The sequence below is a fragment of the Carcharhinus amblyrhynchos genome, chromosome 2, assembly GCF_965287045.1.
Source record: "Carcharhinus amblyrhynchos chromosome 2, sCarAmb.v2.hapA, whole genome shotgun sequence".
NCBI lineage: Eukaryota > Metazoa > Chordata > Chondrichthyes > Carcharhiniformes > Carcharhinidae > Carcharhinus > Carcharhinus amblyrhynchos.
The window spans coordinates 33,008,844-33,029,175 of NC_137325.1; the positions used below are offsets into that span (position 1 = coordinate 33,008,844).

The 20,332-nt window shown below is 42.8% G+C and overlaps 1 protein-coding gene across 1 annotated transcript in view; it reads left to right on the forward strand.

The window, feature by feature from the left end:
• Positions 1-3,652: 3,652 nt before the first annotated feature.
• LOC145360500 (nuclear transport factor 2-like) overlaps positions 3,653-20,332 on the forward strand; it is a 28,726-nt gene continuing 12,046 nt past the window's right edge. The window contains exons 1-3 of the mRNA XM_080215754.1: positions 3,653-3,726; positions 11,599-11,726; positions 16,030-16,101. Coding sequence (XP_080071880.1) covers positions 11,628-11,726; positions 16,030-16,101 — 171 coding nt within the window. The 5' untranslated portion in view covers positions 3,653-3,726; positions 11,599-11,627. The remainder of the gene's footprint in view (positions 3,727-11,598; positions 11,727-16,029; positions 16,102-20,332) is intronic.

Consider the following 20,332-nt stretch of genomic DNA (forward strand, 5'->3'; position numbering starts at 1 on the left):
GTTGCTGTGCATTTAACTGGTTCCAAAGTTCAAAGGGTCGCATTCTTCCTAATGTGAGTTCCTGACTCCAGTGGGTGACATTAAGATCTATTTGAACACAGTATTCCAAGATTCGTGTATTTGATTTACCCACCCACTTAAGATTTTTTTATTTCATTTACTATAATTATTGGGGAAATAATTCCAATATTATTTGGAACTAAATATATTCCAAGGGTAATATAATACACTTGGTGCTGCAAGTGCCATTTTTATTGATGTATTTTTTTGAGATTATGACTGCTTCAAATTTGGATTTCATAGTAAATTATATTTCCACTGTTACAGCACCAGATTGTCTAATGTTCTACAGTTTTTAGTTCTGTGCTTTTTAGAAAAGGGTCTTAGGTTGCCATGGAAGTTGAAGGAGAAAAAACTCCAGTAGAAATCCATTGAGCTGTTGAACTGAAGTTTATAGGCATCTCTAACTGGAACTTGCAGAACAGAGGAAAAGCTGCTACTGAGAAGCAGTTAGAAAAGAATTAGGACTCCCCTGGGGCCAGATCTTCTTACTGTCAGAAATGATGGTTAACAAAACTCTGTGGGAAGCAGTGAGGTTACAGATAAAATAGAATCCATTATTTGTTGTGTGAAATAATTATACTAAAAAATATCATTATCAGGCAGAAGAAAGATGTCCACTAAAAAGACCTTTCTAGATTATCTGAGTTACAAGTACTGAATCCTTCCCCCAAATATGCAGGAGTGGTGTCCATGACAGAGAACCTTTCTTATTTTAAAATGGCACCTTGGTCTCTTGAATGCTGATGTTGCTGGTGGGGCAGACTCTGGGACTCATGGAGAAGCCAATAGGCCACGCAGTGCTTTTTTGGCTTGAGTTGACACTTAGTAAAAATATCACCCAATGTATGGCTTGAGGCATGGTGCAGGAGGGGAGGGCTTCAGATGCTTGGGACGTTAGGACCAGTTCTGGGGTAAGGATACCAAATGGGACAGCTTGCACCTCAACATCGTTAAAACTAAAGTGCTCATGGAGAGGTTCACTAGTGGGGGCTGGAGGGGTTAAACTAAATTAGCTGAGGGATGAGCAATACTGTATAAACATAGGAAAAAGGCAACGTGCATTAAAAAAAGTGTTGGATTGTGCTAGAGGGGGAAGTAGTACTATGTTAGAAAGAAGCAAAGTAAGAAGGACATATAAAGGCATGAGGCATACAAACACAGATTTAAAATAAAGGCAAAATACTACGGATGCCAGAATCGGAAACAGAAAATGCTGGAAAATCTCAGCAGATCTGTGGCGAGAGAATAGAGCCAATGTTTCAAGTCTGGTTGACTCTGAGACAGTAATAGTACCGAAGACCTGTGCTTCAGACTTGTGCACCCCTTGCCAAGCCATTCCAGTATACTTGCAACACTGGCATTTACCCAGCAATGTGCAAAATTGCCCTAGTGCATCCAGTACGCAAAAGCAGGACAAACCCAACCTGGCAGTTACTGCCTCAACAGTATACTCCTTTAGTAAAATGATGAAAAGGATCATCAACAATGTAATCAAGAGGCGCTGCTTAGCAACAACCTACTCAGTGATGCTCAGTGTGGATTCTGCCAGGACCACTCAGTTCCTGGCCTCAGTACAGCCTTTGTCCAGACATGGGCAAAAGACCTGAACTCCACATTGAGCTGAGAGTGATGGCCATTGAATATCAAGGTAGCATTTGTGTGGCATCAAGGAGCCCTACAAAAAACGAAATCATTTTGGATCAGGTGAAAATCCATCCACTGTTTGGAGTTAAATCTAGCACAAAAGAATATAGTTGTTGTTGGACATCAGTCATCAAAGCTCTAGGACACCACTGCAGGAGTTCCTCAGGAATGTCCTAGGCCCAACTATCTTCAGCTCCTTCATTAATGACCTTTCTTGGATCATAAACTCAGAAGTGGGCATATTCAGCACCATTTGTAACCCCTCAGCTATTGTAGTAGTCCATGTCCAAATGCAGCAAGATCTGGACAATATCCAAGATTGCGCTGACGAGTAACATTCTCACCACACAAGTGCAAGGCAATGACTATCTCCAATAAGAGATAATCTAACCATCACCCCTTGACATGCAATGGCATTAGCATCGCTGAATCTCCCACTACCAACATCCTGGGGAATTATTGACCAGAAGCTGAATTGGAGTACTTATATAAATAATGTAGCTACAAAACAGGTCAGACACTTGGTATCCTGCAATGAGATGCTCACCTCCTAACTCCCCCAAAGCCTGTCCACCTCCTACAAGGTGCATGTCAGGAGTGTGATGGAATACTATCCCCTTGCCTGGATAAGTACTGCTCCAATAACACTGAAGAAGCTCAACACCGTTCAAGATAAAGCAGCCTGCTTAATTAGCACATATTCATTTTCCCCACCATTGACACACAGTGGCAGCAATGTGCACCATCTACAAGATGCACTGCAGGAACTTACAAAGGCTCCTTTTATTGCCTTTTTCTAACCTACAAGTACAATTATCTAGAAGGACAAAAACAGCAGATACATGGGAGCACCACCACATATAAGTTTTGCTCCAAGTCACTCACCATTCTGATCTGGAATTGTTTGTTCTCAGATACTGCACTCCCACACCACCAACTACCACACCACCACCCCGCCCCACCTTGCCTTTCAAATCTGTCATTATCACAAATCTCTCAAAAAAACCTTGACCTTGCAAACTACTGCCCAATCCCAACCTCCATTTCCCCTCTAATATCCAGGTTCCTGTTGTCGGATAAAATGTATAGGATATGACAGTTTTAGAGAGGGCACAGAAAAGGATTATGAGGATGATTACAGAGGTGAAGGATTTCAGTTAGGCAGACAGATTTGAGAAGTTGCACTATTCTCCTTAGAGAAGGTTGAAATGAGATTGGAGAGAGGTGCTCAAGATCATTTGAGGTCTGTATAGAATAGAGAGAGAAAAAGTGTTCCCATTAGCAGAAAGGTCGAGAATCAGAAGACACCAATTTAAAGTGAATGACAATAGAACAAATGGAAACATGGAGAAAAGATTTTAATGCAGTGTTTAAGATCTGGAATACACAAACTGTGAGCATGGTGGAGGTAGATTCAATCATGGCTTTCAAAAAGGAATCGGGTAAACACCTGGGAGAGAGGATTTGCAGGGTTCAGAGAGAAGTGGATTGTTCCTGCTGAAAGCTGGAATGAATACGGCAGTCTGAATAGGTCCGTCTGTGCAGTAACTATTCCACCATTCTTTGAATCATGACCATTTTTCTTTTTCGAATTATTCAGTGCATAAGAGGACCTTCGGCCCATCGAGTCTGCACTGACACATTAACTGAGATGAATGGGGCCTGGAGCTCAATTAAAGCAGCCAAAAGATGAGTCAAAATAGAGCCTTCCTCAGCCCTAATTACTTTCGGGTTTTCAGAGAGTTTAAAACATTAAACAAAAATTAGAAGCATTACTGTTAAATGTTGAACAATAAGACAAGTAGCGGGCCCTGGGGCGGAGCTCCGTCCCCGGGCCCTGGTCTCTGGGCGGAGCTCCGTCCCGGGGCCCTGGTCCCTGGTCCCTGCTGGCGTTGATTGCAGCGCGCAGTACGAAAGGTGCAGCGTGTAGCGCTTGGAGCCGGGTGCGGAGTGGCTGCTGAGTTTTCGAAGACACGAGGTGGGGGGAAAGAGCTCCACGGTAAAACAGTGTCTGCTGGGGTAAAACTTTTGTCTTGTGCTTGGTGCATATCCCACTCCTTTATTATCAGTGACTTTCGAGCCTTGTGTAAGATGCAACAGTTGCATGTGAACCTGGCGTCGTACTATTTTCCAGCACCGCTGCTTTGAGCCTTCTACTTTGTGTGTGGCGCGGATTTAAGTTGAAACTCCTCAGTGGAAAAGCTTTCAGTGCCCAGCTCAATCAGACTTGGTGCATATGTTCGGCGGACTTTTCAAACCTAGTTTCCACATTTGTTTCAAGCACGTTTCATGCCCACTAAGTTATGTTTCCCTTTTTTACAATTACAAATGTTCATGTATGGAAATCACTTGTTTTGGGGGGAAGGTTATTGCTTATCAACAATATGCATCAGTCTTTAGAGTCTCCACGCCACATATTTGCAAGTTTTTAATGTGAAGTAAATCACGGTTTCAAGATTGCTGAGTTGCAGCGGATGCAGTGGTTGACAATTTGCAGCCCATGGTTAGTAATGGGCGCTTGCTCCTTCCTGAGATATCCAGTGGCTGGCTAACCGGCGGGGGGACTGTGCATTCAAGCTGGATGATCAATCCGTGGCACTTTCCTGACAAACCAATGGAATATTAACTTTTTTTAAGGATGCAAGTAATCTTGTAAATATTTGGACTAGTTTCGCCATTACATGCAAAGCTATGATCAAAGTGCTGGAAAAATGGGATCAGGACAGGTGCTAGATAGCTGACGTAGGCAGAATGGGCCGAACAACCGCCTTTTGAGCTGTAAGAGTTTATGATTTGTCGTGCAATCTCTAGGTTCTAATTGGTGTCTTCCTCCTGCCCTCTACTGGTTTTCACTTCAGCCTTGAACACAATTGAAATCCTGTATTTTTGATGTTTTAATCAAGATGAATGTTCTTTTTAAAGATATGCAATGTATTCCTGAGATTCTGCAGTGGTGGGATCTAGGAGGGTTATCTGCAGTTTCTTTAATTGAGGAATAATTTGCATGTGTAAAGTGCCTTTCGCAGCCTCCGAACCAAAATATTACTTAGCCAATGACTTTTTGAAGTACAGTAACTTATTGTTGTAAGAAACTGGACGGCCACTTTGTGCATAGCAAGCTCCCGCAGACAGTAATGTGATCGATAATGATCTAATAATCTGTTTTGGTGATGATTGTTGAGGATTGGGCAGAATATGGAGATATGTTCTCTGTTCTTGAAATTATGCTGCAGAATGTTTTTATTTGCCCTGAGAGGACACTTCTATTTAAAATCTTATCCCAAAAAATAGAATATTTGCCTAAAATACTTGTGTATTGCATGGTGTAGACATACATAAACCTTGTTAACCTAGTGCATGCATATGATGGGATACCCAATGATTTGGCTGAGGTCTGATAGCATTCTGAGACATCAGGGCCAACCCAGATATGCATATCTATAAGCCCAACAAAGGGACTGGAATAGGTATCCTTAACAAGGGTGAATATATCAACAAAATATATATCATTCTTAATGATGGGTCCACTTTCGAATCCACCCACCATTAAGCATGACGACATCTCCCTGCTCTAAAGTAAGTCACAATGTTTGTTGGACTTGAGTAAGGACTGGCCTAGTGGTATACATGAGTGATGTCCTTTTGTGCCTTTATTTATGACTGGTTCTGCACAGCATAATTTGTCCAAATGAGTGAGTTGTAACAACCAGTTTTCCACATAAATGGTGGGAGATTCCTTTCCCATTGCAAAGACCATACAGGACTTGCATATTAATAGCAATGATGTGGTCATGTGTTCATTTGACATTGCTAGCCTATTCACTAATATACTATGTCACTGTCATGGCAATTTAGACTGACCACTATTCTCATACACATTGAACTGATGAATTCAGCAACTCTTGCACTTGAGTTCAGTTTTAAATATATTGTATAGGAGTAGAATTAGGTCATTTGGTCCATCGAGTCTGCTGTGTCATTCATTTGTGGCTGGTATGTTTCTCAACCCCATTCTCCTGCCTTTTCCCTGTAATCTTTGATCCCCTTACCAATTAAGAACCTAGTTATCTCTGTTTTAAATACATTCAATGACTTGACATCCACAGCCTTCTGTGGCAATGAATTTCACAGATTCGTCACCCTCTGGCTGAAGAAATCCCCCCTCATCTCAGTTCTAAAGGGTCGTCCCTTTACTCTGAGGCTTTGCCTTCGGATTCTATTCTCTCCTACTAGTGAAAACGTCTTCGCATCCATTCTATCCAGGCTTTTTAGTATTCTGTAAGTTTCAATGAAATCCCCCTTCATCCTTCTAAACTTCATTGACAACAGACCCAGAGTCCTCAAACACTCCTCTTACATCAAGCCTTTCATTCCCAGGATCGTTCTTGTGAATTTCCTCTGGACCCCCTCCAAAGTACATTCTTCCTTCGATACGGGGCCCTAAATTGCTCCCAACATTCCAAATGTGATCTGACGAGAATCTTTTAAAGTCTCAGCAGTACATCCCTGCTTTTGTATTCTAATCCTCTTGAAGTGAATACTAACATTGTATTTGCCTTTCAAACTACCAACTCATCCTGCAAGTTAATGTTGAGCCAATCCTGAACCAGGACTCCCAAGGTGCTTCTGATTTCTGAATTCTCTCTTCATTTAGAAAATAGTCTACGCCTCTCTTTTTCCTACCAAAATGCATAACCTCACACTTTCCCATGCTGTATTCCATCTGCCACTTGTTTGCCCACTCTCCGAACCTGTCCAAGTCCTTCTGCAGCCTGTCTGCCTCCTCAGTACTACCTGTCCCTTCACTTACCCTTGTGTCGTCTGCAAACTTAGCCATGATGTCCTCTGTTCCTTCATCTAGATCACTGATGTAAGAAGTGAAAAGTTGACCCCTGTGGAACTCCACTGGTCACTGGCTGCCATCCTGAAAAAAAACTCTTTATCCCCACTCTCTGCCTTTTGCCAGTCAGCCAATTTCTATCCATGACACTACCTTGCTTCTAAAACCATGGGCTTGTATCTTATTCAGCAGCCTCTCGTGTGGCACCTTGTCAAAGGCCTTCTGGAAATCCAAATAGTTATCATTCACTGACACCTTTTTTCTAACTTGCTTGTTACCTCCTCAAAGAATTCTTAACAAAATTGTCAGGCATGACCTTCCCTTGACAAAACCATGCTGACTTCACCCTATTTTACCATGCACTTCCAAGTACGCCAAAATCTCATCCCTCTAAAATCTTACCAGTGACCGAAATTAGGCTAACTGCCCTGTAATTTCTCATCTTTTGCCTCCCTCCCTTCTTAAACAGGTTTTCTGTTGACAACTGGAAAATTGTTAGGTACTCTCCCTGACTTCAGTGATTCCTGAAAAATCATCATTAATGTATTCACAATCTTTTCAGAAGTCTGGGGGGTAGTCCATCTGGTTCAGGTGATTTATCTGCCTTCAGACTTTTCAATTTCTGTAGCACCTTCTCTTTACCCGAAAGAACCCCCCCCCCCACCCCCAGCACCTTCATAATAAGACCACCACACTCACCTCTGCACCCTGACTCTCTCTTGATTTTTTTGGTATGTTATTGGTGCCTTCCACCGTGAAGACTGCTGCAAAGTACCTATTCAGTTCCACCGCCATTTCTTTGTTCCCATTACTACTTCTCCAACATCATTTTCCAGCAGTCCAATATTCACTCTTGCCTCTCTTTTACCCTTTATATATCTAAAAAAAACTCTTGCAATCTTCTTTTATATTACTGGCTAGCTTACCCTCATTTCATCTTGTCCCCTTTATTGCTTTTTAGTTGTCCTCTGTTGGTTTTTAGAAGTTCCCCAATCCCCTGACTTCCAACTAATCTTTGCCGCATTGTATGCTTTTCCTTTTGTTTTTATGTTGTCCCTGACTTCCCTCATCAGCCATGACTGCCTCATCTTCCCCTTTGTGAGCTGCTTTTTCCTTGGGATGAAATCCTGCTTTGTCTCCCAAATTACTCCCAGAAACTCCTGCATTGCTGCTCCACTGTCTTTCCTGCTAGGCTCCTCTTCCAGTCAACACTGGCCAGCTCCTCCCTCATTCCTCTGTAGTTGCCTTACTCAATTATAATGCCACATTTGCATCTGATACAACGTCTCCCTCTCAAACTGCAGGGTGAATTCTGCCATATTATGGTCACTGCCTCCTAAGCTCCCGTATCAAGTCTGCCTCATTGCACATCACCAAATCCAGAATTGCCTGCTCCCTAGTGGGCTGTACCATAACGACACCATGTATGCCCAAAAAAGATGATGACATCTATCAGTGAGGTATGACTTATTTTGAGGGTGGTTGGGGGGGAGCGGATTGTGGGGAAACCCTTCAATTATATTTAAATTTATTAACATTTATTGAAATATAGTTCCTGCCCAGATGTTATGTCACTGTCAGGGCATGGAAAATCAGAAAATGTGATCTCGCTGGTGAGATTCTTGTTTTCTGACTCTAGAAAGATTTTGGGCCTGCATCACAGTTTAAGCTCAAGATCATCCCTGTGATGCGGAGAAAACATTTTTTCATAGAACAGGTGGTTTGGGTCTGGAATACACTATCAGGAAGCGTGGTGGAGTCAGGTGGGCATTAGATCAATATCTGAATAGGAACAATGTGCAGGGTTATGGGGAAAAGGCTGGGGGATGTCACTAAATCATAATTTGGAGAGCAGACACAACAGCATTTGTGTCCTCCTGCACTGTAACAATTAACTGCATGGCCCTGTGGAGACTAGTTCATTCCCCATGTCAATGCCTTGACCGATCAGTCAACCTACCTGGTTTGAATTTAAACAAAAACTTAACAGTTAACTATTCCCTGATGCATTCTCCAAGGCAATGCTTCTACGAACCAAAGTCCACTTGCCAAACAACCACCAACAACCTCTTCGCATGCAATATAAATGGCTCCTCCTTTTGAAATATGGTATTCTTGCAATACTGTTCAGATGAGTGTTTTTTTTCAGCAATACTCAAGTTTGAGGCTGTTCCTTCAAAATGTGGCTAATTTTCAAGCAAATATCTGTTGGCAAATCTTGAAGTATTGAGTCACTACTGTATGAGGATCTTAGATTTTCAACTTTCAGCTATTCCTGAAGGTTTTATTGTGTGGTATTTACCAGTTTATTTATATTACTTCCATTCACTCTAGTTGAATTTCTATGGCATAAGCATTTCCAAGATATTAGGCTGTTACTTCTGAGCTCCAGGGCATCGTATGGGTACCCCAAAGATGCATTGGGTGACCCCCCTCTACACCCCCAGGAGTTCCCAGGTAAGGTTTGCATGGTAATTGTCTGGAAAGTGCAAACTTCCCTTGGGCAATTGTCCTCCAGTGGAAACCAACCATTCTTGCTGCAACTGTACAGGGTACTGGTGAGGCCGCAGCTGGAGTACTGTGTGCAGTTTTGGTCGCCGCACGTGCGGAAGGATATATTGGCCTTGGAGGGAGTGCAGAGGAGGTTCACTAGGCTGATACCGGAGATGAGGGGGTTGGACTATGAAGAGAGACTAAATAGACTGGCCTGTACTCATTGGAGTTTAGAAGGATGAGGGGGGATCTTATAGAGACGTATAAGATAAGAGGATGGATAGGGTAGAGGTAGTGAGATGCTTCCTGCTTAGAAAGGATAGCAGGACTAGAGGGCACAGCCTCAAGATGGGGGGGGAGGGAGGGGGGAACAGTTTAGATCGGAGTTGAGGAGGAACTTCTTCACTCAAAGGGTGGTGAATCTCTGGAATTCTCTGCCCGTTGAAGTGGTGGAGGCTACTTCGCTGAATATATTTAAGTCACGGGTAGATAGATTTTTGATAGACAAGGGAATTAAGGGTTATGGGGAGAGAGCGAGAAAGTGGAACTGATCCACTTCAGATCAGCCATGATCTTATTGAATGGTGGGGCAGGCTCGAAGGGCTAGATGGCCTACTCCTGCTTCTTATGTTCTTAAAATAGCGATTAAAAATTGCAAACTTTGGATAGCTCTGACCGTATTATATCTTAGTTGCCCAGAAAATTAGAATTAAAACCACTCCCAGCTTCTATTGGATAGATCGGGCCCGGCATGACTTTACCCGATCCCTGCTCCCTGGCCTGTCTCAACCCCCACCCCCTCAGGCCTGTCTCATCCGACCTTCCAGATTCAGGCAGCGAGGCAAAGTGAAGGAGGACATGCCCCCTTTTTACATCACTAGCTGCTGTAAAGCAGGTGAGTTTAAAGGTCCCATTGAAAGGAAGAAGATGTGAATTGGATGTGGGGGGCTCTGGACTTCAGAGGGCCCCAGATATTGGCAGAAGAGTAGAATTGGACATGTGGAGTGGGGAGTTTGGGCATTGGTGGTGGATGGGTTGGGCCAAGCTGGTATAGGGTCAGGTTGGGGTGCGGAAAACCGTGATGAGTGGAGGGGGATTTGTATCGTGCAAGTCTGTGTTTAAAATAGTTACACTGAAGTTAGAAGTGCTTTTTTTTCCTAACTGTGTAAAACTGGCAAAACCATCCAAAGTTAGTGATTTAAATTGCTCTGTGGGCTGGTTCCCAGCCCAGCGCAGTTGTCCAGACAATTTATGCAGCCATTGTCCAGGAGGGTGTTAGCCCTCCTGGACAATTGCTGCATAAATACTTAACTGGGAACTTCCGAGAGAGATTCCCCAGCTCATCAGTGTGCCCCTAAGTCTGACACTGGGGAGCCAAGAGGTTATGGTTGTATTTACATAGCACCTTTAACAATATGGGACATCCCAGTGGACTTTCCAGTTAATTAGGTACTTTTAAATGTGGTTGCTGTGGTCTTGTTGGGAAATGCAGCAGCAAATGTGCACACTGCAAAGTCTCACATTCAACAAATGAATCTACACATTGAGAGGTGCTACCCTACTTGTAATGCTTTATCTCATTACTACATGCAGGCAACTTTCGTTGTACAATAACCAGTTTCTTAAAATGTTGTAAAGAACAGAACAGAAAATACACCAAGCACTGGGTGGGTGTTTTCAAATAAATCCTAATTGGGTTCTGAATCCTTGCACACATTTAATTGGTACATTTATTCATGACTTGACATAGTGACTGACTTGGAGCAGGGGAATTTTTATGTGCACAGCAGTAGATCAGATTGCATTAGACAGAATGTTTCTTTCTTTCACCTAGAATTATAGGCACAGTAATTTCACTTGCTGGTTGCAGGCTTCATTTGGTCAACGGCCAGAGAGTTGAAACTCTGATTAAAACTTGCAGTTCCCTCCTGAGGGTTGTCCCACTCTGTTTGCCTCATCGGTAATGTCCCAATCAGTTTAATAAGTTGATCCTAGGAAACTGCCAAGTGAAGACAAGACAGTTGTAACTGTGGGGCCTCAACACCAGCAAAGTGGATATGATAGTTGGGGGACGGGTGCAGGAAAGGTACTTCTGTGCACTGCAATAAGCTGCAAGTGCACAGAAGTACTTTGCTGTTGCCGGCAACTGCCCGGGAGGTGGGGTCAGTTTTCCATCCATGGAATCTCCTGGGAGATGCAGAAGGGTTGCCAACTCTAGTGTATTCATGCGGAAGAATGAGTGTCTGCTGATCCATCATACGCTCAATTTAGTTTCTCAGTTGTGTTACTGGAAATCTTCAATGTGGAGTTTGTGCAGCCTTGTCTCGTTTACAATTGCTGGTGGCTGCATTCAGGGCATAATTGACCATGTTGTGAGGATGTAAATTTATGGGTTGTGGATGGTTCATGAGATCTGATTATTGTATTCATTAAATGCATGAAACCTGTCGCTGAAAACACTGTTGAATAGATAATGTTGTGTTGCCAACAGCTTAACGAGTGCATTGTCGTGAAGTTGGGTTACGTTGAAAATAATCTTACTAATATCTCTTTGACAGGACTGAATCGTTCATTATTACGCATCAGAATGGCTGAACACCCATTGTGGGAACAGATTGGTAGAGGTTTTGTGCATCACTATTACCAACAGTTTGATGTGGACCGGACACAGCTTGGGACTCTATATGTAAGTTTGTGCAGATTTGCATTGGGTGTTAAGTTGTGTTTCAGCTGGTTGTATTTTTTTTTTGAGTGGATACAGTTATGTTCGTGTGTTTTAACACACAGGCATTGTGGGTTCTGCTTTAGAAAGCTCCCCAATAACAAAGTACTTGTGCAGTTCGCCAGCTGGAGAACGGGGGTACAATTTACAGTATGACATGATAAAATATTCATAAGAACATAAGAAATAGGAGCAGGAGTAGGCCCCCCCTTTATCTTGAGGCTGTGCCCCCTAGTCCTACTGTCCTTTCTGAGCGGGAAGAGTCTCTCCACCTCTATCCTATCCATCCCATTCATCATCTTATATGTCTCAATGAGATCTCCCCTCATTCTTCTAAACTCTAACGAGTACAAGCCTAGTTTATTCAGCCTCTCCTCATAGCTCAACCCCCTCAACTCCAGCATCAGCCTAGTAAACCTCCTCTGCACTCCCTCCAAGGCCAAGATATCCTTGCGTAAGTACGGTGCCCAAAACTGCATACAGTACTCCAGCTGCAGCCTCACCAATGCCCTATACAGCCGCAGTAAGACCTCCCTACTTTTATATTCAATCCCCCTCGCTATGAAGGCCAGCATCCCGTTAGCCTTCCTGACCACCTGATGCACCTGCAAGCTGGGTTTTTGCGACTCATGCACAAGGACCCCGAGGTCCCTCTGCACCGTCGCCTGCTGCAGTTTTTCGCCACGTAAGTAATAATCCTTCCTACCATTATTCCTACCAAAGTGGACCACCTCGCACTTGCCAACATTAAATTCCATTTGCCATTTCCTGGCCCATTCGCCCAGCCTATCTAGATCCTTCTGTAGACTCTCCACACCCTCCGCACAATTTGCCATTCCACCAACCTTGGTGTCATCAGCAAATTTCGACACCATACACTCAGTTCCCTCCTCCAGATCATCTATATAAATGGTAAATAGCTGAGGCCCCAGCACCGACCCCTGGGGCACTCCACTAGTCACCATCCGCCAATCCAAATAGCACCCATTGACCCCCACTCTCTGCCTCCTATTTGACAACCAATCCTCTATCCACACTGACACCCTACCCCCAACTCCATGTCCCCTGACCTTCTGCAATAACCTCTTGTGAGGTACCTTGTCAAACGCCTTCTGAAAATCAAGAAAGACCACATCCACCGGCTCTCCTCTATCCACCGCCCTAGACACATCCTCATAGAACTCCAGTAAATTTGTCAGACACGACTTCCCTTTAACGAAACCGTGCTGCGTCTGCTCTATCAAGCAATTCCCCTCAAGATGCCTTGCTATTTCCTCCTTGATGACAGATTCTAACATTTTATCTACAACAGACGTTAAACTAACCGGCCTATAATTCCCTGCCTTTTGCCTGGCACCCTTCTTAAACAACGGCGTAACATTAGCTGCTTTCCAATCTTCTGGCACTTCCCCGGAATCCAGCAACGTCTGGAAAATAACCACCAAGGCATCCACTATCACCTCCGCCATTTCTTTCAGAACCCTCGGATGCATTCCATCCGGTCCTGGGGACTTGTCCACAATCAGCCCCTCCAGTCTGTCGAGCACCGCCTCTCTAGTAACAGCAATGTCATTGAGACCCTCCACTCCTACCATCTTTCCATCTCTAACACCTGGCAAATTATTCACGTCGTCCTCCGTGAAGACCGAAACAAAAAAGTTATTCAAGACCTCAGCCATATCCCCATCCCCTACCACTAAGTCCCCCTTCTCATCCTCTAAGGGACCAACGTTCACCCTAGCCAGCCTCTTCCTTTTTATATATTTATAAAAACTCTTGCTATCCTTTTTTATATTAAGCGCTAGCCCAGCTTCATAGTTTCTCCTACCCTTCTTTATCAACTTCTTTGTCAATCTTTGTTGACATTTAAACCTCTCCCAATCCTCTTCTCGCCCACTACTCTTAGCTACTCTAAACGCCTCCGCTTTTAATTTAACACTTTCCTTCACCTCCTTCGTTATCCACGGCTTATTACCTCTCCTCCTACGGTCCTTTTTGACCATCGGAATAAATTTCTGCTGAGCACCAAGAAAGATCTCCTTAAAGATCCTCCACTGCTCCTCAGCAGACCTACCTTCCAACATGCTCCCCCAGTCCACATTCGCCAATTCTTCTCTCATCCTACCGTACTCCCCTCTGTTCAAACAAAGGACGTGTGTCCGGGAACCCACTTTCTCCTCCTCCATCTGCACCAGAAACTCCACCATACAATGATCAGTCTCCCCAAGGGGATCCTTCACCGCAATGTCCGTAATTCTACCCGCCTCATTACATAACACCAGATCCAAGATAGCTCACTCCCTCGTCGGCTCCAACACACACTGTTCAAGGAAACTATCCCGGCAGCATTCCAAGAAGTCCTCCTCGAGCCCACCGTGTCCAACATGGGTCGACCAATCAATATGCAGATTGAAATCCCCCATAATTACGGCCGTCCCATTCCTGCACGCCGCACTTATTTGCACTATTCCTGACATGGAAACCATGCAATAGGAAAAGGAGACTTACTGAACTGGATTTAGAATGAATTATGTTACAGAAAGACTTCACTTGCCCCGTGCTACAGCGTATAAGTTCTAAAGACAAACCGAGCTCTCAACAATTGGGTGAATCTGGAAACCCAGAATGATAGAACAGGAGGAAACCATGTGGCTTACTTTGTCAAAGCTTTTCCCACTACTGATGCACTCTACCCTTCTATTTTGCATATCAAATTTTCCCTTTTTAAAGGTGAATGACATGGTTTCAATACTCACTTAAGGTAAAACATTCCATGTCTTGATTAAAACATATAAAAAAGACAGAATGCTCTGAATAGTTATGAAGAGGGTCTGGGGTAGATGAGGAACACTATAGAGAAATTGAGAGGGGATATCGTGGAATTAGTAGGAAAGGCAGTGCTGGAGGAGTGGAATGTGCGTTAGAAACACGTAGGCCCTTGCCTCCAAAACTAATCCTGAGTTATGTCCCCTAACTTGGAATGCTCCATTGAATTCCACCCCCTTTAAGTGATCTATCAGTGCCACTTGAATATACAAAGGAGGTGACGACCAAAGGGAATATCAAGTGATTAGGAAAAAAGCTTTAAATTGGAAAAGTAATTGGGAACTATGACATTAAATTATTGAGGAATATAAAGAAGTAAAATATTTTACAGACTTAAAAATCATGGTGGGAAAAACAAAAAATGGAGTCACTAAGGGATTCACAAAAAATCTCTTGGCTAATGACAGTGATATGGTAGAAATATTGATTAGCTATTTATGAGGAAACTAACAAGCTGAGCATGACATTAGGACAGATTTTAAAAATGAAAACTTTTAAGGTAGAGAAGGGGAAATAATGGATAAACGAATCAAACCCTTGGATGGATGGATTACATCTGTGGATAATAATGTTAGGGAGGAGAGATTAGAGGTGCTATTTCTCATATATAAGCATTTATTAGATGGGGAATAGTGCCTGAGGTTAGGCAGTCAGTTAATGTGATTTCTATACTTGCAAAGGGAGATAGGTTAAGTGGACTTATTCTAATCGTGGTAGGAATGATAATGGAACCTTTATTCAAAGATGTAATAATATAATAATTGACACAGATTTCAAAGAAGAAAGTTGTTTTGACCAATCTTATCAAAATCTTTGACAAAGTTAATGTAATACATTTGAATTTTCAAAAAGCCTTTGATAAGATACCCCATCAGAGATGAGGGGGCAGGCAGGCAGTAGAGTGGATAACAAAACAAAGTTAGTCAGACTAGCAAAAAATGGAAAATGATGTTTCACACATAGCAGTTGTTCACAATTTACATTAACAATTAGTACTGGAGTCAGAAGTACAGTTCCAAAGTTAGTGGACAATACCAAATTGGGAGCCATAGCTGATAAGAAGAATGAGACAAAATACAGGAGGTCATTAAACTTGCAGAATATGTATAATTGGCAAGTTGATTTCAATATCGATAAGTGAGATGGTGTCTTCTGATAGGAAGGAGGTGTCTGCGTATTGTAATGGAGCAAAAAAGATCTAGGGATGCAGATGCACATCGCAATGTAGCAATGCAGATTTTTTTTAATGATAAAACAAGCAATGGGGTTTATCTGAAGAATAGGATAAGAAAACAGTAGTCGAATTAGATTTGTATTGAAACTTGGTTAGGCCACTTGTCGTGTGCACAATTCTTAGTCCATATTATAAAAATAACTCTGAAGGGAGGGAATATCTGCTCTTCATAACATGTCATTAATTTTGAAACTACTTTTGTTCCAGAGCGACTGTTCCTGCTTAACATGGGAAGGACAACCTTTCCAGGGGAAAGCTGCAATAATGGAAAAAATAGCTGTATGTATGATCATAGTGTCATTGAGTGTAACCCTTATATTAACATGTATTATGATTACCACTGTAATGTGAGTTATCCTATCACAGTATAATATTTAGACGCCTTCTGGATAATGTCTTAGTTTAAATACTTTGTTTTAAAATGTTTGTTCATTAGTGTCACAGGTAGGCTTATGTTAACACTACAATGAAGTTACTTTGAAAATCCTCCAGTTGCCACACTCCGACACCTGTTCGAGTACACTAGTTTCTATTCAAATTCACCTCTGGATTCTGCAGATGCATTTTTCCTGCTTTGCTGTAATGTTATTGAAACCCTGCAAAACTTCGTGCAGTCAAAAATATTTTGAAATGTGTTTGCTGAGAATGTTTAATTCCAGTACATACTTTCCATAGCAATTGGTTGTGTTTGTGTTGTTTTTCTATTTCCATACTTGGGATGAAACAATCTTCCAGACAAATCCCAACATTTTTTTTATTTTAACCTATTATAGTTAATCCATGTTTGTACTTCAGATCATCAGGACTATTAGTCTATCTTATCAGAAATCATGTAGGGTTGAGTCCATAATCCAAATTAAAATATATGTGCAACAGTGAGACAGTGCTGCTTTGTTAGAGGTTCCATCTTTTAGATGAAACATCAAACATATGCCCTGTTTGCCCCCTCAGATGTATGTGAAAGATCTCTCAACATGATTTTGAAGAACAAGGGGAGTTCTTAGTGTCCAAGTCAGTGTTAATCCTTAAAAACACTGGTCATTCTTGCTCAGATATTGTTTCAGTTTAACATGCAATCTCTATCTACAAAAATGGAGTGCTAAGACAGGAGATCTCAAATGAGAAGGATCTAGTAGTTTAGGAATCTTCCAAAAAGTTTGGTCTCTGTGGATTTATGGTTGCATGATGGTTGAAAGGCCTGTAGACCTAGGCAAGGACATAATAAGAACATAATAAGAAATAGGAGCAGGAGTAGGCCATCTAGCCCTTCGAGCCTGCCCCGCCATTCAATAAGATCATGGCTGATCTGTCGTGGCTCAGTTCCACCTTCCCGCCCTCTCCCCATAACCCTTAATCCCCTCTCTTATCAAAAACCCATCAACCCGCGTCTTAAAAATATTTAGCGAGGCAGCCTCCACCACTTCAACGGGCAGAGAATTCCAGAGATTCACCACCCTTTGAGTGAAGGAGTTCCTCCTCAACTCCGTTCTAAACCGCCCCCCCTTTATCTTGAGGCTGTGCCCCCTAGTCCTACTGTCTTTTTTGAGCAGGAAGATTCTCTCCACCTCTATCCTATCCATCCCATTCATCATCTTATACGTCTCAATGAGATCTCCCCTCATTCTTCTAAACTCCAACGAGTACAAGCCTAGTTTATTCAGCCTCTCCTCATAGCTCAACCCCCTCAACTCCGGTATCAGCCTAGTAAACCTCCTCTGCACTCCCTCCAAGGCCAAAATATCTTTGCGCAGGTGCGGCGCCCAAAACTGCACACAGTACTCCAGCTGCGGCCTCACCAATGCCCTATACAGCCGCAGCAAGACCTCCCTACTTTTATATTCAATCCCCCTCGCTATGAAGGCCAGCATCCCATTCGCCTTCCTGACCACCTGCTGCATCTGCAAGCTGGGTTTGTGCGACTCGTGCACAAGGACCCCGAGGTTCCTCTGCACCGTCACCTGCTGCAGTTTTTCTCCACGTAAGTAATAGTCCTTCCTACCATTATTCCTACCAAAGTGGACCACCTCACACTTGCCAACATTAAATTCCATTTGCCATTTCCTGGCCCATTCGCCCAGCCTATCTAGATCCTTCTGCAGACTCTCCACACCCTCCGCACTGGGCCTGTAAATGTGTCTCAGGTTGTTAACTGGGACTTGCTTTTTGGCAGTTGAAGTCTGCATGTTCAGCTAACCTTGTTAGGTCAGAAATGGTGGATCTGGACCTTGAAAGACTGACAGGTCATTGGAAGCTGCAAATCACGGTTCTGGACGATCCTTGATTGTAGGTACCTCACTGAATAACCATATATAACGGTTTTCTAACTGTTCATTACTTCTTTATGATTGATTGATTGAAGTTCTATCCCAGAAATATTCCAAAGGTGATGCAAATCCCCTTTTGAAAACATTAATATCTGCTTGCTTTCAGAAGTTCGCTAATTTTATGGCCTTGATGTCAATTTCAAGATGGTACAGCAGTTATTCATGTACTTATGAGTAGCTTGCTATGTCTTTTAATAAACCTTGGACTCGTAGCCAGCTAAAAGTTGCACTTTGTGTGTATGTTGTTCCCACAATGTGACAGTTGCTAAGTCAGTGACTGTGCTGTCTGCTGGGTTGGTCATACTCAAATCTTTTGTGGTCAGTAATATCCTTTTGTGCGGTTATAGTGTGGCCAAAGGTTTTCCTGCCTCTGTCCAAAGTCCTGAACAAGGTTGAATCTGGAGATCCAGTCAATTAACCAATTCACAAAAATAACTGAAAGGAAAGAGAAGTGTGGCCAAACCACCTGACAGTTTCTAAAATACACAGAAAAGTAAACTTTCATTTAATGCCTTTCGTGACCATAAGACATCCCAATGTGCTTCACAGCCTATGAAATACTTTTTGTTGTGAAACAGGCTAGTTCCCAGATAGCAATAATCCAAATTACCTATTGTGGCTTTGGTTAAATGTTTGCCAGAACACTGAGAAATCCCCTGCTTCCCATTTGAACAGTGCAGCAGATCTTTATGTCCATCTGAGAGCAGACTGAGACATAACAGAACTGTACAGCACAGGAACTGGCCCTTTGGCCCATGACATTATAGACTCATAGAGGTTTACAGCATGGAAACAGGCCCTTTGTCCATGTTGCCTAGTTTTTGCCATTAAGCTAGTCACAATTGCAATGATTTAGCCCATCGCCCTCTTACCCATGTAGTTTCCTTTTTTTTAAAAGACAAAATTATACCTGCATCTACTACTGTCTCTGGCAACTTGCTCCAGACACTTGCCACCCTCTGAGTGAAAATATTGCTTCTCTGGACTCTTTTTTTGTATCTCTCCCCTCTCACCTTAAACCTATGTAAAATTTATTTATTAATAACGAGTGAGGCTTAATTTGCAATGAAGTTACTGTGGAATTCCCCTTGTCTCCACACCCTGGTGCCTGTTCAGATCAATGCATCTAATGAGCACATCTTTCAGACTGTGGGAAGAAACCAGAGCACCTGGAGGAAACCCACACAAACATGGGGAGAACATACAAGTTCCACATAGGGAGTGACCCAAGCTGGGAATTCCACCTCCCCCCACCACAGACACACACACACACACACACACCCCCCCGCCCCCCCCCCCCCCCATTCTCCCAGCCTTCTAGTTTTACACTCCTACCTCTGGAAAAAGATGTTGACTACCGATCTTATCTATGCCCCTCATTATTTTATGACACTCTATAAAAGACCGCTAAGCCTCCTACACTCAGGGAAAAATGTCCTAGTCTATCCAGCCTCTCCTCATAATTCAACCATTAAATCCCAGTAGCATCCTAATAAATCTCTTCTGCACTCTTTCTGGTTTAATAATATCCTTTCTATAATAGGGTGACCAGAACTGTACACAATATTCTAAGTGTGACCTTAATAATGTCTTATACAACTTCAACAAGACGTTCCAACTCCTGTATTCAGTGTTCTGACCAATGAAACCAAGCATGCTGAATGCCTTGTTCAGCACTCTGTCCACCTGTGACTCCACTTTCAAAGAGCCATGAATGTATACTCCTAGATTTCTTTGTTCTATAACTCTCCCCAACGCCCGACCATTAACTGAGTAAGTCCTGCCCCGATTCGATCTACCAAAATAAATCACTTCATGTTTATTTAAATTACACTCCATCTGCCATTTATCGGCCCACAGGCTCAATTGATCAAGATCCCATTGCGTTCTTTGATAACCTTCTTCACTGCCCACGTTGCCACCAATCTTGTGTCATCTGCAAACTTACTAACTATGCCACCTAAATTCTCATCCAAATCATTAATATAAATAACAAATAACAGTGGATCCAGCACCGATCCCTGAGGCACATCAGTTTCTGCCTCCAGTTTGAAAACCAACCCTCTACAACCATCCCTATGTCTTCTGTCACAAAGCCAATTTTGTGTCCAGTTGGCCACCTCACCCTGGATCCCGTGGGATTTAACCTTATGCAACAACTTCCATGTGCCTTTCAAAGGCCTTGC